At 48.5% G+C, this 15177-nt stretch overlaps 8 protein-coding genes across 8 annotated transcripts; 4 read left to right on the top strand and 4 right to left on the bottom strand.

Moving 5' to 3' along the window:
* Positions 1-824: 824 nt before the first annotated feature.
* On the bottom strand, positions 825-1821 carry M430DRAFT_106629 (hypothetical protein; the record flags this gene model as incomplete). Its single annotated transcript, XM_024861093.1, has 4 exons — positions 825-1006; positions 1058-1209; positions 1261-1438; positions 1497-1821. 4 exons carry the CDS (start codon positions 1819-1821, stop codon positions 825-827), a joined length of 837 nt encoding a protein of 278 aa, XP_024718449.1.
* A 240-nt stretch (positions 1822-2061) lies between these two features.
* Positions 2062-3970, top strand: M430DRAFT_60679 (hypothetical protein; the record flags this gene model as incomplete). The annotated part of the gene is made up of 3 exons (XM_024868872.1): positions 2062-3085; positions 3144-3749; positions 3805-3970. Exons 1-3 carry the CDS (start codon positions 2208-2210, stop codon positions 3968-3970), a joined length of 1650 nt encoding a protein of 549 aa, XP_024718448.1. The 5' UTR covers positions 2062-2207.
* M430DRAFT_68677 (hypothetical protein) lies at positions 3702-5137 on the bottom strand. Its single transcript, XM_024869370.1, has 4 exons — positions 4877-5137; positions 4312-4824; positions 4154-4259; positions 3702-4093 (listed from the first exon to the last, which is right to left on the bottom strand). Exons 1-4 carry the CDS (start codon positions 5112-5114, stop codon positions 3991-3993), a joined length of 960 nt encoding a protein of 319 aa, XP_024718447.1. The 5' UTR covers positions 5115-5137; the 3' UTR covers positions 3702-3990.
* A 105-nt stretch (positions 5138-5242) lies between these two features.
* Positions 5243-7299, top strand: M430DRAFT_44368 (hypothetical protein). The gene is made up of 5 exons (XM_024867695.1): positions 5243-5385; positions 5440-5492; positions 5549-5667; positions 5842-6967; positions 7014-7299. The coding sequence occupies exons 1-5, from the start codon at positions 5307-5309 to the stop codon at positions 7059-7061; spliced, it is 1425 nt and encodes a 474-aa protein (XP_024718446.1). The 5' UTR covers positions 5243-5306; the 3' UTR covers positions 7062-7299.
* Positions 7300-7993: 694 nt separating this feature from the next.
* M430DRAFT_36573 (hypothetical protein) lies at positions 7994-10123 on the bottom strand. Its single transcript, XM_024866954.1, has one exon. The coding sequence runs from the start codon at positions 9982-9984 to the stop codon at positions 8200-8202; it is 1785 nt and encodes a 594-aa protein (XP_024718445.1). The 5' UTR covers positions 9985-10123; the 3' UTR covers positions 7994-8199.
* A 92-nt stretch (positions 10124-10215) lies between these two features.
* On the top strand, positions 10216-11081 carry M430DRAFT_36572 (hypothetical protein). The gene is made up of 3 exons (XM_024866953.1): positions 10216-10393; positions 10447-10765; positions 10826-11081. The coding sequence occupies exons 1-3, from the start codon at positions 10332-10334 to the stop codon at positions 10919-10921; spliced, it is 477 nt and encodes a 158-aa protein (XP_024718444.1). The 5' UTR covers positions 10216-10331; the 3' UTR covers positions 10922-11081.
* A 525-nt stretch (positions 11082-11606) lies between these two features.
* Positions 11607-12569, top strand: M430DRAFT_52746 (hypothetical protein; the record flags this gene model as incomplete). Its single annotated transcript, XM_024868323.1, has 4 exons — positions 11607-12022; positions 12083-12159; positions 12216-12448; positions 12501-12569. The coding sequence occupies 4 exons, from the start codon at positions 11607-11609 to the stop codon at positions 12567-12569; spliced, it is 795 nt and encodes a 264-aa protein (XP_024718443.1).
* Positions 12570-12796: 227 nt separating this feature from the next.
* On the bottom strand, positions 12797-15170 carry M430DRAFT_106801 (hypothetical protein; the record flags this gene model as incomplete). Its single annotated transcript, XM_024861106.1, has 7 exons — positions 12797-13074; positions 13129-13272; positions 13323-13953; positions 14011-14210; positions 14261-14870; positions 14923-14976; positions 15039-15170. 7 exons carry the CDS (start codon positions 15168-15170, stop codon positions 12797-12799), a joined length of 2049 nt encoding a protein of 682 aa, XP_024718442.1.
* Positions 15171-15177: the final 7 nt, after the last annotated feature.

Here is a 15177-nt window from a genome sequence, read left to right as displayed (position 1 = left end):
TAGCGCAGGGCCTGGATTGGGTAGCCCGACTTGGGACGTGTGGATTTCAGGATAATCGTGTTACAACCCAAAGATAACTCCGGGAGGAATCCTTGAACCCTTTTCAAGGGCAATCTACTATACATCATCTCAGTAGCCCAGGGCGGCCATCTTTTAACAGTTGAGGAAATCATTTTTATCACGTGAGCTGAAGCATAAAGAGCGGATTCGCCTTCAAAGCTTTCAATACGAGATTTGGTTTGAAGATATTGTGAGTGTTCTTTTATTTCAATAAACCTATATCACGAAGCCTTTCATAGAACCGACCACTCGAGGTATTACTCCACCAATTTAAGCTGAGTGTTGAAGTCCTCAACCTGATGGATGAGCTTCAAAGCGGCCTTTCGAATGTTCCAAAGCTTTCTTGTAGCCATTTGAAATGGAGCTCGTCCTCTGTCCTCTATCATAGAAAAGACAATGGTAAGGTGAGTTCGGTCCGATCGTGGGTGCTGAAATGCCGATTTACAATCCGCTGGTGGAAAGCAGCCGAGATGTAAGCAGGCTCCGTAGGAGCCGGAGAGATATCTGAGGTGCAGTATGGAGAGGAAAGTAAACACGCTATCGTCGGTGATGCAGTGGGAGAATATGGACCATCGATATTCGTCCTGTATGTAATAGTTGAAGCACTGGGCCGAGAATGGAAGTTCCGCGTGAAAAGTTTGACTCAGCCTGCATAGCTTAGTGCCTGCCAAAGACCGTGCTCTTCAGCGTAGGAGATAATCGTGATTGAGAAATGGAGGTATCGTGAAGGTCAAAGTGTTGAAAGCCTGGATCTGGTTCAACTTTCAGTAGAAAAGTAGGTCTATGCTTCCAGAGTCAGAGTTGTATCTCTCTCTGAGCTGCTTTTCCCCTAGAAGTTGTATCAAAGCGATCTGTGTTTCTTTCGTTTCCAAAATGCCCTTCTTCTTCTGATCAATATACGAACAGTCAATGACTATTCTTTCTAATCTGTCTGTAGCAAGTGCGCCTGTGGGGAAGTCAGCAATGTTCTCCGCCATGACAGCATTGGGGCTCGAACCATCATCTAGTAGGTCTTTTATCCTGGCTGGTGTGCCCACAGCAATTCCCGTTCTCGTCGATTTCAAGAATTTAATGGCATCCTGCATTTTGATGTGTTTTCCGAAAAGTTTGGCCACTTTGGCATCCTTCGTATGGAATTTTCGAACAACCCTGGAGCAGGTCAGCTGAAAGTCTTCAAATGCCCGAACGTGTTTCATATACCTCGCCAGATCCGCTGCCCTTATCCCAGCCATTGCTACGATGATAGTGTGAGGCGCCCCATTCTTCTTGGATGCTGACCACAGCTTTGTCGTATTGCCGGAGAATTTCTCGAGAAAGGCTGGCAAATTGTCTAAAGTACGAGGTTTGTCAAACGAAGTAGTGTCTCGAATCGCAGTAGCTAGACAAAAAGGTTATTATTTTAGTTCTCACCTCGTGAATTGGCAGTGTGTGAATACCTGAGATATATTTATCTTCTAATTCAACCAGACTTAAATCACTCTCATATTTCCTCGTCCGCTGAGCAACATAGTCGGCCAAAAGTTGGTTGTCCATGTGCGAAAATGCGGTATTGATACCCAATTCAATATCCAATTCATCCTCATCTACTGCATTGGCCTTCTTTGTCTTCGATTTCTTTGCAGTTTTCCTAGAACTCTGATCTTGTTCCGGTCCGCGCTTCCTCTTCTTTGCGGAGCTCTGGGTCTTGATAGGATCCTCTGGTTCGGGGGAGGCACTTAAGCGCTCTAGAAGAGGCTCCTGCAGATTATCTTCAATTGACATGGTGGTAGTGAAAGCGGTTCAAGTGCGTAGAAATTCAGATGCTTTTCGAATCTTCAGCAGCATTTCAAAATTTGTTTTTGTCGTCGGAGCGCAAGGATTATATCTCTCACCGCCCCCCACAATGGGTTAGCTCCAGCTGATAAAGTAGCGCGACCCGCTAAGGAATCCAGAAGTCAGGGGCCCGGGGGAACAGTACGCGAGATCCAGAAAGACGCGTTTCGCGACCTACGACGGTCGACAGGACGAACCTAGGTAATCATTCAACTCCACGTATTACGGATATATGAATATGCTCCTCTGATTCCGAACCACGGCCTCTGGGAACATCTCTCTCAACCATTCATACTTTAATTGTGGAAAGACAATCAACTCTTCCCCATCCAGCCATGTCGACGCATGGGGATTCGCACGGGCTAGACCCCGCTTCCAATGCAAACACAGATAGCACTTTGTCTCAGCAACCTCGAATAACCCCTCGGAATTCAGACGCAGATGGAGCCATTACATCTGAAGCTGCAAAAGACACACCTTATGGCACTCTGCGCCAGCTCGCAAACCTGCCAAAGCCGGCAACACCTTTGCGCCGAGCTGCCAGCGCTGGCCCTCCTTCTCATCGATCCATACGACGAACACCTGTGACCCAGGCCAGGACACCTGGTGCAACACAAAGGCTTGGTGGCTCGGGAAGGAGAGCGAATGTTCTCACACCTCATGGAAGGGCCGCAATGCGAGAATTGGAGGCACGCAGAGCTGTACTCACTCCTGGCAAGGACAGGAGACGAAGCGGACGGCAGCAGAGGGAGACACCCCGGGATGATTTGAGGGCACTTAGTAGGCTTCTAGCTCCAAAATCTCAGCCAGTCGTGCCAACACCACCGGGTCACAATGCATCCACCGGAAAGTTTGCCATTCCTGGGAACGATGACTTTGATGATGGGCCCGACCTAGAAAGGCCGCGCCTGTCATTACCAATTGGAGACGATGACGAGGATGATGATAGCTTGCTGTTGCCGCCTCGTTCAGCAGGTCTGGAAGACGAGAACATTACAGTGCGATCCATTGAGCTTCCTCGAAGGGCTATTAGCGAGCAACCCCCTGGACGACTGTCTAGGGGAAGTTTTGGAAGTATCAGGATGAGCGACCAATTTGCGGATCTGAACGAGATAGGTTTAGATGGCATAGGGGGTGTATTTGATTCCAGTTTTGCTATGGGAGGCCAATTGAGTGATGATGATGTCCCAGATATGTATGATGACTTCCCAAGGTATGTTTTGTAGCAGTATTGATGCAATTTTGAGTGCACGATGGCTTATTATGATTAGGGAAAATACAGCGACTTTAAGAGACATTGGCCTTGGGCGAGGTCGCGTTTCCCTGGCATCTGGTCGGGATAGCGATATTCGCCCAGCCGAATTTCCAGGGGACGATACTGAGAATACTTTTGTATTTACAGTTCCGCCTCGAGATGCAACAGATCCACAGCAATCTGATGACGCTGCGGAGACTCCTAGTGGAGAGATCGGAAATAATTATTCGGACCAGGAGGTCGAGGTGGAAGGCGAGGACCCAGAAGCGTCCGACAATCCTATGGAAGGGGAAGCCGACACCAGTATCCAGGAAACCACGCTTCTGGATATTGATACTTCTGTGGCCGATACGCACAAGGTTACCAGGAAGAAAAGGATCAAGATCTCAAAGCATGGTATTCAATATCCTTCTCTTCCACCAGGCGTGGTCAAAAAGCTCGCCACTACGTATGCTCGAACAAGTGGCAATAGCAAAGCCAAAATAAGCAAAGACACTTTAGATGCCATAATACAAGCATCTGACTGGTTTTTTGAACAAATCAGTGATGACTTGGGCGCATACGCTGAGCATGCCGGCCGGAAGACCATTGAGGAGAGTGATGTTCTTACACTCATGAAACGGTACGTCTTACCTCACCCAAGGAGATTAGCTATATCTAATAGTACATATTTACAGACAACGCCAGACAAACACTACGACGACGCCTTTTTCATTAGCTCAGAAGTATCTTCCTCGAGAGCTTCTACAAGAATTGCGAATGGTTCCTCCTTCAAAAACCAAAAGGGGACGTCAGCTCGAGAGCGTCGACGAGGTGGACGAGGACGTGGACGTAGACGAATGATTGAATGACGATTTGATGACTTATGACCAATCTTTATTTTGGCGTACACGGCGGGCTACATCAGCCGGTGGTTTTCTAACTAGTATCCACAGCATGACTGATGTGGCTACTCCGAGGGCATACCTAGATGGGCGGTATTAGAAGGATGAACTGATATTGTGGCATGGATATTGTGAATCTTACCATGTGAAGATATATTGTGTGTGGTTATTTCTGAGGTCTACTTCCGGAGCTCTGCCGATTGGTATTCCTCTAGCCTCTCGATCCCACGATGTCAGAAGATCCGGCTCTATAACCATGCGTCAGTAATTGCTTGGGTGATGAAACCTTCCATGGCATACCCATTGTTTCCTCAACCCAGACGGGTTGACTACCCGTTAACTTGGCCATCTGTTCCACATCCGGGAAATAAAACTCCTTTTTCTCCGGGCTATTATCTGGTGTGAACATGTTCTTTTTGAATGGTTCCCTCAACAACCCCTCCACGGTAACTTCTCCAGTAGGCAGGCCATCCGGCCTATCCTTCTGTTCCTTAAACTTCTTGGCAATCCAGCCCCTATTTATGAGTACCGTAGTCCCGTCCCCTTCCCTCTCTAGGGGTGTTATAACTAAATATCCTTCATGGCCATCGTGTATCCGTGGACCTATCAGCATCTCTTGGTCATGTCTGAAATGGCCTGTAGCGTATATCCGCCTATAGTCGAACTCGTGGATAGCAGAGGGGTCAACATGAGGCGGCAATGGCAGAGGATCGCGAATTAGACGGTCTTCGAATTTGGCTATAAGATTCGTTTTCCAATCGAGACGCTTGACTTGCCAAGTCCCGAGCGCAAAGGCCGTGATGGGGATCAGAGCTGTTTCTTGCGTTAGCAAGCAATGGACCTGGGGGGTTTCTGGGCTACAAACCTAGAATGATGAGACCCGGCCCATGCTTCCTACCTGTCCGGACCAAATTGGGGGGGTTGTCCACTATGGACATGAAGTTGGGGTCATCTCCAGCTTGCTTCTCACACCGGGGTCTGGATTGAGAAATATGCCTGGAAGATTGCCATCTTGAGATGAGGTTATCTCGAGAATCTCTCGCAATATTCCGCACAGTTCCTGTGCTGCGGAACCGACACAGGATAAACCTTGAGGAATTCATAAGTGCTGGGCCAGGAAGTTGTGCTGGCGGTACAACCAGTGCGGCAGAAACGGAGTGTATTTCTTTGCGCGGTCGCGATCGTTCGTTTGCTTGCAGAGCAAACATCTCGGCCGTCAACCGTCTCTCCACCACAACCCCAAGGGACAACACGACCTAGAGCTGCCTTTATATAATAAAGTCTTCACTCCCAAAATGTTTTACGAAGGAGATTTACAGAGCGGTATAGATAAAGCGCTGCAAGAGTCAAAGCTAGTAGCGTGCTTTGTTACAGGTATTTCCTCCACGTACCGGCAAAGTGACGGCCGCGCTGACTAGGTGTCTTCAGATGAGGGAGAAGAGAGCCAGCTATGGGAGAATGACTTCCTAGAAGAGCCATCTGTAAGCCCCGGGACTTTTGTGGCTTAAAGTCTCCAGAAACTAATATGATTATTCAGTTGAAAGCCTCTTTATCACAAGAGACTGTTCTCCTCCGTCTCAAAGCCGGCTCCGTCGAGGCTGGATATCTAGCTGCTATATTCCCTTTACCTAAGACACCTACACTCGTGATCATACAGTAAGTAATACTGCAGTTACGGTTGTTGCCTTTGCAAACTACTGTTTCTTTATTTTGATTTATTTTGTTCTACCCGCGTTGTCCAGTTATTTTTCTCCATTATTGAAGTACAGATTCTTCTCTGGCGGAGTGCTAGATCGAAAACGTAAGGCAAAGGTTAACAGCTTATTCTAGGAGTGGAGAGTTGAAGGAATACATAACTGCAGGGGTCTCGAAGGATGACTTCTTGAGACGTATCAGAGTTCTGCTGGAATCACGTGGAACTTCAAGCCAAACAACGCCTGCACCTGAACCATCACAGACACAAGCTTCTAGCTCGACAGCTGCAAGCAATGCCACATCATTACCTGCCGAAGAGGCGTTACAACCTGGGACCAACCAGGCCGCTGGACGCACAGCAATCGGTAGAGAATCTTCACCGCGTCTTGCACAGGATCAGCCAGGAGAGGCCAGCGCTAGTTCAGACTCAGAGAGGAAAGATCAAAATCGACCAGAGGAATCAGGGCGTAAATCCGAGGCCCAAGGTCGAAAGCCCACTCCTGAAGATACACCCAGTGTATCTCAAAGACTGGATAGTAGTGACATGAGTTATGCGGCCATGCAGAGAAAGCGATTGCAAGAGGCTAAAGAGGAGCGGGCACGTATCCTTAAGCGCGTGGAGGATGACAAAATTGAGAGGAGGAAACGGGAAGCTGAACGGAAAGCTGAATTAAAGGCCAAAGAGGCAGGCGAACATTTAGGAGGCCAAGCGGAGTCGAGTAGAACAGAAGCGCCAAAACCAAGTCGATCCAAAGAATGCGCAATACAAATACGGCTATTCGATGGATCCACGATCCGTTCGCGATTTCCTTCTTCGTCTACCCTTCGGGCAGATGTGAGGCCATGGGTTGACGAGCATCAGGCAGGCAACGCACCCTACACTTTCAAGCATGTCTTGACTCCTCTCCCAAACAAGAATATTTCCATTTCAGACGAAGAACAGACCCTCGAAGCTCAAGGACTTACGCCCAGTGCTACTCTAATTCTCGTCCCAGTTCAAGGTTATGTCTCAGCATACGAAGGTGGCGGTAATAGTGGCTTGGTGTCCAAGACTATTTCTACGGGGTATGGCTTGGTCTCTTCTGGGGTGGGTATGGTCAGCGGCCTTCTGGGGAGCTTCTTAGGAGGAGGCTCTTCCTCTTCGGCGCAGCATGAACCGGCTAGTACTACACCTGCGCCGCCATCAGCCCCAAATATCAATATCAGAACCTTGAGAGACCAAAATCGACTCGATGAGAATCAGTTCTATAACGGTAATTCTGTAAGTAAAGGCGCCCCCGCATACAAGTATATCACTAATTGTACAGCTTAACTTCGAACCAAGAAATGATGATGAAGATAAGAAGGATGAATAGGGATAGCTGAGTTCAACGGTGGACGCAGATAATAAAGGCAAAGTACAGAGTAGAGCGCGGACCACGGGAGGAATTGGGCTTGGGTTCAATTTGTCCTGCAGGAGACGCATTATTCCGCCCCCGGTGACGGCCTTTCGGACCCGAAAATGTACGTATACTCAAAGTTCAATACTGAGCTCTCGGTTCTGAAAATAGATATAAAGATACCTAAGATTTGGAGACTGCTATTGTTCGGTGGGGTGCATTCTTACTGTCTAATTGATTGTTTGATTGGTTGGTTGGTTGATCTAGTCTCAGAATTGACCGAACCCAAAAAAAAAGTTCAAAAAATTATTTCAAAGCAAGCCAGTGGGAATTGAGCCCACGGCGGGGGTCGAACCCGCAGCCTTCAGATTTATCTCTGAAGAGAATCTTATCTTAAGAGTCTGACGCTCTACCGATTGAGCTACGCGGGCTTTGAGTTTGTTTGCTTGTTTGTTGAAAGCTTCTGACTGTTAGAGATGAAGTGGTCACTTTCTTAATGAGAGAAACCTGAGTAAATATATTTTATAGAGAAAATCTGATGGAGTGGGCTCAGGTCTCAGTAGTAGGTACAACTATACGTATCAAAAAGTCTAGATGTTCAAATACCAATCGGATCTCAAATACAGAAGAATATTCAGCGACTTTGAGATTTCTGGTAGGGGATCGGTATGCCAACCAGTTCTTCTCATTTTGTGACATTTCAAAACCTCAGGAGCACTCCTTTTATACAATCAGATATTCATTGTTCATTCTAGGTCACATCTGTAAGATATATTCCTTACTTATCAAAGAGCCAAAGTCTATTTGAACTAAAATCTATTCGAGCAACGTTATTATTGGGAGTGAGATATCCCGAGATATCCCCTATCCCCCCAGTTTCCTACAGAAACATTTCCCAGAGAATAATGTTATATTAACCCCCCCCCCAAAATCCCCCCAATTCTTCGGATTTGCTTAGCATTTAGAACTTTTCTCTCTGGATATCCCCACATGATACCTTGACTCCTGTAGCCTATTTCCACCCTATCCGCATTTCTTATGAACCCAATTACATCCAACTACTTAAGCACTGAAGGGCTTTTCCCACGCCTGAGTATGCCCGATACTCGAACACTCATCCGAAAGATGACTCATGGTCTAATGTTACAGAAGAAGACATGTTGATTTGCTCATCGCCGACGAGCATATTATAAAAGGAGGGAACCGGGGTGAGGCCGTCCGTGCCTGAAGTGATGATACTATTAATGTCCGTGAAGCTCTGCTTTTCCTTACCACTAGGGGGATCGATCCACGACTCGTCAAGCAGCAATCGGGAAATATCCATCTCGCCCATACTTCCTGTGAACGACGTATTTCCGTTCCAATCGAACGGAGGGAGGCCATCGGCGGATTCTGATGGCTGCTCCGAGAAGGAATCATTATCTTTAAACCCGAAATTTGAAGTTTGAGACGATAGCGGTAGTGTTTTAGAGATAGTCCCTTCGTTATCTGAAATAATCTCATGAATTCTGAGGCCTTCTCGACTTGAGGATTGCTGGAGTGTGGAAGGAGGTTGCGTTGCGATTGTATTCTCCAATTCCCGCGCATCAGCATTACTAGCACCTTTGGACGTAGCATCGTCAGAGCGGAACTTCTCGGGATATTTGTTTCGGAATCTGTCTCTGAGATCCGTGGGTTGTCTGCTCTGCAGATGGAACCTTGGATCTCTCTGTATTCGAGTCCAGGCAGGTCCATATATTTGGTAGCCCAGCAGGATCTCGCGATCGTCTTCGTCAGAAAACGGCCGCCTTTCCCGACGTTGGGATTTTCGGAATGGTCCTTCAATCCCCAGCTGAGCAAGATCCTCCAACCTTTTCCGGTGAGTACGGCTTTTGCGAGATTTATTTGTCCCCGGCATGTCAGCATCGTTATCATTTCCCCCAATTTCATTTTCTTCGATCAGAATGTTCTCAGACATAAGACTAGACTTATAATTCCTTTGATTTGCACCCTTATTCGCGTTTTCCTGGGCCTTCGTTGACTTCCTCGGTTTCGGTATCTTTTCCCGCAATTCGTTAGGACAGCAAGTCCGGAAACGATCTTTGAGATCAACTCCAGATCTGTTATTGAACCAGAAGCTCGGGTCTTCTAGTATATCCGTCCACCTCCCAACGCCGTGCTTATACACACCTAATAATAGGTTATTCGTCTCCTCCTCCGTCCACTTCTTCCTTGTCTTGCCAGCCTTCTTGTGATTCTGCCCCTCTGTTGATTTCCTGCCGTCCACAGTGTTTGGAGAGTCCTCTGACTTCGTATTATCATCCAGCTCTTTGGCCATCGCAGGCGTTGCATTGAGACTGTTTCGACCATGACGATCGTGAAAGGAGCTGGAGGCTATCGGAGGAAACAGGGCGGCTTGCGGTGGCGGTTCAAAGAGACCAATAATTATTGGAGGGACAACTTGTTTGGTAGCCTTCTGCTTCTTGGGAGGTTGCGGTAGCTGGACAAAATCGTCCTTACTGCTCTCAACAAGGTTCCGCTTCTTCGCACATGGCGTCGATTCAGTCCTAGTGTCATCGTCCAGTATCTTTCTCAATGACTGAGGCGAAGAGCTGCCAAGGGCCCGATCTGTAATACCAGGGGCTTTCTTCTTCGCTTCCGTGCCTCTGTGAAGATTATCGTCGCCGTCGATGGATGACATCAGCCCCGAGTGTTTCGGCGTCAGCGGGGTATTTGGTGTCGGCTTGCCATTGCGTTTGCTGGCGTCTGGCTCCAACAACAAAGGACGTCCAGAGGGCTTCAGAATATTCGGATTGTGTAGAGGCGGCAGCTCTAAGGAAGGAGATGTAGTGTATGACTCGGCGGGGGCGTCGTTATTGAGCAGAGCTATCAGCCTCGGCTCGATGGTCGACGGATACATTTCGGTACGTTCATGGTTAGAGATGCGTCTATGTCAAGACAAGCTCTTCTGGCTTTATGTGTATGGGTGGCTATCTGGTGTGGTGGCGGTGGGTAGCATGTCCTTGTGATTGGGTTTGGAGGGTTTGGAGGTGTTGGTGTTGTTTGGTGTGAAAGTGAAGTGGGATGTCGGAGACTTGGGTCACTTTTTGCCGACTTTTCGTCGGTTCGCCTCATCATCCATCACAGCTACCACTATCTACATCTCCCCCTTTCCTCCTCACCTCAGGACTCCTTCAATCCTCGCCTTCCCCGTCATCTCAGGCAGAATAGCAGTGAGGCATTGGAAGCCTCACCTCCAGCGCAATCATGGCCTCGATACTTCCCCCAATTCCCCGGGTCGTCTTTACCGTTCTCGAGCCCCTGACACTGTGAGTCTCGAATTCCGGGAATGAGCTCTGATACACCTCTAATCAGTGCTCAGTGTGGCCGGCTTCTTTGCGCCTTTTATATCGCCTGAGTGGTTCGTTGCCGAGCAGATTGCCTCCTCGCCGCTCGTAGATATTACCCAGAACACAAAAATGGTTGCATACCAATTGGGCAATATATATATCCTGTTGGCCATGATTGGGGTTGCTGTCCTATACACTACTACTGAAGCCAGAGTCGTCCGCAACTATCTAATCGCTCTGGCCATCGCGGACGTGAGCCATGTCGGGGTCACGTGGTACGCCATGGGCCATGAAAGAGCTGTCGACGTTGCGAGCTGGAACTCGATGACCTGGGGGAATATCGGGGTCACGGTAAGTAGTAGCATTGGCCCCATGACAGAATCGAGTTGTAATCTGACTTCCACATTTCAGACTCTTCTCTTCGTCGTTCGTTTGGCATATTTGGCAGGCCTGTTTGGCCCGGATCAACAATCTCCTATTGCGAAAAAAGGGGGGAAGTTGCACTAATCGTATGTCAATAATGTCTAGCGGTCATAAATTAGACAATTCTATTCTTAGGCTTCGGTTCCATAACTAGATACCTCTTCATTGTATGTTAGCAAGCCAAGATGTGGTGGTGAAGCTCAATGTATCGTTTCATTCTTACTTGACTTTAAGAGATCACCAAACAAACATGTCAAACTCCAGTGACGCAGTGGTTAGCGTGTCGTTCTTATATTCCTCGGGCAACCGATTAATATGATCTTTCCAAAGAAATGCGAAAGTCGTGGGTTCGACACCCACCTGGAGTATAATCCAACCTTTTTCTTTTTCTTTTTAGACACGTAAAGAACACTAGCAGAGGCCCCTAACTTATTAGACAAGGGAAACAAAAACAACGACATTGCTGCTATAAGGAATCATTGTTTGTAGAACTACCTACTCCAGCGTATTGAGCATCTTCTGCTAGTATCCCCTATATAATCCAATAAAAATTAATACTATGTCCTCCTTGAACTAAAATCACATATAGTAGTTATGTGAAGTAATCGCTTGAAGCTTATCCCTACGTATAGATTTCAACATAACCAACGCTCGTGACCGTGCTCTTCTTACACCTTGATTGAATGATAATCACAATAATACCAACAAATAATCTCCAAGATACTTGACGAGCGCCCGGGAAGAAGTCCCAGTCCGCTCATTATTATCCATGGCGCCCTCCAAAAAAGCGTCTAGCAGCCTCGCCCGACCATCTCAGAAGAGCAAGCCACAAGCGGCGCCTCCCCCGAACTGGCCCGCCTTCAAACCTCTAGTCCCAACATGCGACCTCTCCCTCTCCCCAGTCGTGCCGTCGCAGATCGTGGTGGTGCGGAAGTTCTGGACGGCTGCGCTGTGTCGGGATTACGTCGCGTTCCTGAAGGGCTTGCCGCTGACGACGACGCCTGGGAAGCCGAAGAAGGGCGAGGCCTTGAGGGTTAATGATCGCTTTCAGGTGCTGGATGAGGCGTTTGCTAATAGGTTGTGGATTGAGACTGGGCTGAGGGAGTTGATTTGTGGAAGGGATGGAGAGGAGGGGGAGGAGGAGGATGAGGGGGAGATGAGTAAAGAACAGAGGAGGGAGTTATGGTACTTTCCTCCTGATTGCTAATAGCAGGTAAAATTAACACGGTTCTGATGCGCTCATAGGGGAGGGGATGTGGTCGGTTTGAACCCTTCAATACGGATCTATCGATACACGCAAGGCCAATTCTTTGACTGTCATTGTAAGTAATATCATTCTTCCTTTCCTCGTACCTAGAAGCTTATGTATGATCTGGAGATGACGAGTCCAACGTTTTGACTCTTGCTACAAAACCCACCCCAACGCCAGCGAAGACAACCTGGACTCTCCTCCTGTATCTTACTTCGCCAGCCACGGGATGCCAGGGCGGAGAGACAGTGTTCTACCCCGATGATCTCCCAGGCAAGAAATCTGTAGTCGATAAGGAGATTGTGGTCAGCCTCGAGACTGGAATGCTACTTCTACATAAGCATGGTAATGACTGCATGTTGGTAAGTCTTCAGTACAACCAAACCCTTGGCCGTCTTACTGATAACTTGATAGCATGAAGGGAGGGAAGTTTTATCAGGAGAGAAATGGGTCATCAGAACAGATCTCTGTGTAAGAAGATGAAGATTAACTTATAACACTAAACGTCCTGGACAGAAAGCATGGAAAATGACGTTTATAAAAGTTTCAATTTCAAAAGGTAGTCGCTTATCATGGTTCGAATCTTACGATATTTTACAGTAAACATAGGCCCCTATGGAACTGATTACCACCCCGCCCCCCTCCCTACCCGTTCATCTCGTTCGAAGAATTAAGAATCTGCTCGCCAACATCGCACGCTTATGGTTCCCTCAGTCATCATCAAATATCTGGTAGGTGTTATTCAGGATGGTCTCAATAACCCGAACCTGCCACCCCGCATCTTGGATATTAGGACCGGTGCTCGCGCCCATCAGCGTTGGTCCAAAGACTATGGCCAGGTTAGCTGCATTCATTCGGTTTGCGGCCGAGTTCTCCTGGACACGGTTTAGGTGGAGTGTGAGGGCACGCAACGTCGCATAGTTTGGATCGGGAAGACTGTTAATGATTGCGTGGAGGGAATCACGTCGGACTATGTCATCTTCATTTTCTAGAAAGCGAAGGTTAGGGTGGGATCTCCAAATGGGAAGTTGGTGAGACGAACTTGCAGCTTCAATGAAACCAGCGTAGTGCTCCCTGGTCATGAGGGGATCAGGGAGCTCGCGGAAGAACTGCTTGAGAAGTCCAGCAACGCTATTCACGTCGTGAAAGAAATTCTCCGGGTTGCGAAAATCTACTTGTGATGCATCTGAGGATGATTAGCGTGCAGTACTAGAGGATGGTACTCGTGCAACTTACCGTTGTCGAACATGGCCCTGATCTTAGTGATGTGGGATGCAGTACCGGACAAGCGGTAGATGCCTTCAACTTCTAATCCGAATAGGTCTACAGCTTGGATACATTGGTAAACGACCATGGGAACTGCGGAGCTATCCCTTTCGAACAGTTGATCTAGGCTAATCCCAAATACAGGCTTCAAAGGAGGAGGCAGATAGCCTACTCCATTTGATGTCGCAGGAGGTTGCGAATGTGTCGGGGGCGCAACCTGTTGCTGAGGGAAAGATGGCTGAAGGGTCGGGGAGGTCTGGAAGGGGAGCGATGAGATCTGTGGTGGACTGCTGGAAGTAATGGAACCGGTATTATACGAGCCATGTGAAGGAGGTTCTTTCGCCGTTGATCCCATCGACCCCATCGATCCACTGTTATATTGTTGCAACGGCTGGCCTTGACTACTGAAGCTTCTTTCGTGATGTTGCGAAGCGGGTGGAGGACCCTGGCTATTGAACGACTGACTCGCGTGCGTCTGCTGTGGAGACGGTGTAGTCCCAAAAGATGGCGGGGGACCCTGACGAGACGAAAATGACGCCGGAGGATCTGATTGCCGTTGGGGCGGGGCAGCGGAAATGGGTGGCTGCGTGGGGTTCAGCACCTGAACTCGATGTCAGCCATATTTACCATACTCCACGGGATTGTTCACGCAGCTTACCGGATTGCGCTCATATCTGATCTCTGAAGCTCGGGGAGGTACCCTCTTCTCATAACTGACAATATAGTTGCTGAGATCTTTCGGATTATCTATTGAATGTACGGCCTCTCGAAGACTTCGAGTCTGGTTTCCCTGCGCGTTCCCTTTCAGAGGGCTGATATTCAGACCGTTGCTCAACAAGAGCTTTTCATTAAATGATGCTAGAAATTGAATTAGTAGTAATAATTGACCCGTGCTGTACAGAGCTTACCAAACTTCTGCATCTGCAGCGTCAATGCAGAATCACACTCTTTGATCAGGTCTTGTAATGCGCTTACAGTCTCGGGCCTCAGCTTCGACCACAGCTCTGCGCGCTGGTTTTGTGCGGTCTGAACCTTCGAGGCATAGTCCGCATCTGCAGCCTGGACCTTCTTCAGAAGATCCTCCTCATGCTGTGCGGCGAATTTCGGGCCCTTGATCCCAAAGATCTTGCCGGACTGACGGTCTCCCGTCCTGGCTCTGTCGTAGTCCTCCGCAAGCGCATCGTATTTGGCTTTCGACTTCTTCATGGCGGCTTCTGTGTCGGCCACGCGCTGCTCAGCCGCCAATCCCGTAGCCTTCCAATGTTTCCGACTCCGTTCTATGTTCCCTACCATCTCGAGGAGATCTTCTTGCATCTTCTGTAGAGACATGGCGAATTGCGCCCCATTATCTGCCATCCGCTCGTGTATCATCGTTACTTCTTCGTATGCGTGTAGGAGCGAGCCATGCCGATGCTCTGGCTTTCGAATGCTCTCGGCTGTCACTCTGCAGAGCTTCTTGAGCCCATTGGAATGCTCCTCCTCCAACGTGGATCGTCTCTTGAGAAACAGCGCAAATTCCTATGGGCGCAGTCAGTTGCCGGTCGCTAGAGAGAGGGAATTGTCTGCCAACCTTCGCCGATGCTATGCTCTGCTTGAGACGAGTAAGAAGGGTCGTGACTCCGATCTAGAATTGCCAGATACCAATTAGCTTCGAATTGAAGTCGTATGCCTCGAGGTTGCCCTCACTTCTGAATTGACAACATCATGTACGATCTTGGCATTCGGGTCTACCTGAGCAGGCGGGGGCGCTGCTGGGGCAGAGGGAGCAGCGTCGCCATTGGTGACAGATGCGTCGTCGCCGGGAGCTCCTGAAGACATGTTGCCA

This window comes from Amorphotheca resinae (genome assembly GCF_003019875.1).
Source record: "Amorphotheca resinae ATCC 22711 unplaced genomic scaffold M430scaffold_10, whole genome shotgun sequence".
Lineage (NCBI taxonomy): Eukaryota > Fungi > Ascomycota > Leotiomycetes > Helotiales > Amorphothecaceae > Amorphotheca > Amorphotheca resinae.
Note: the sequence above shows the minus strand (reverse complement) of the source record. Positions and strands in the feature narration are given on the sequence as shown.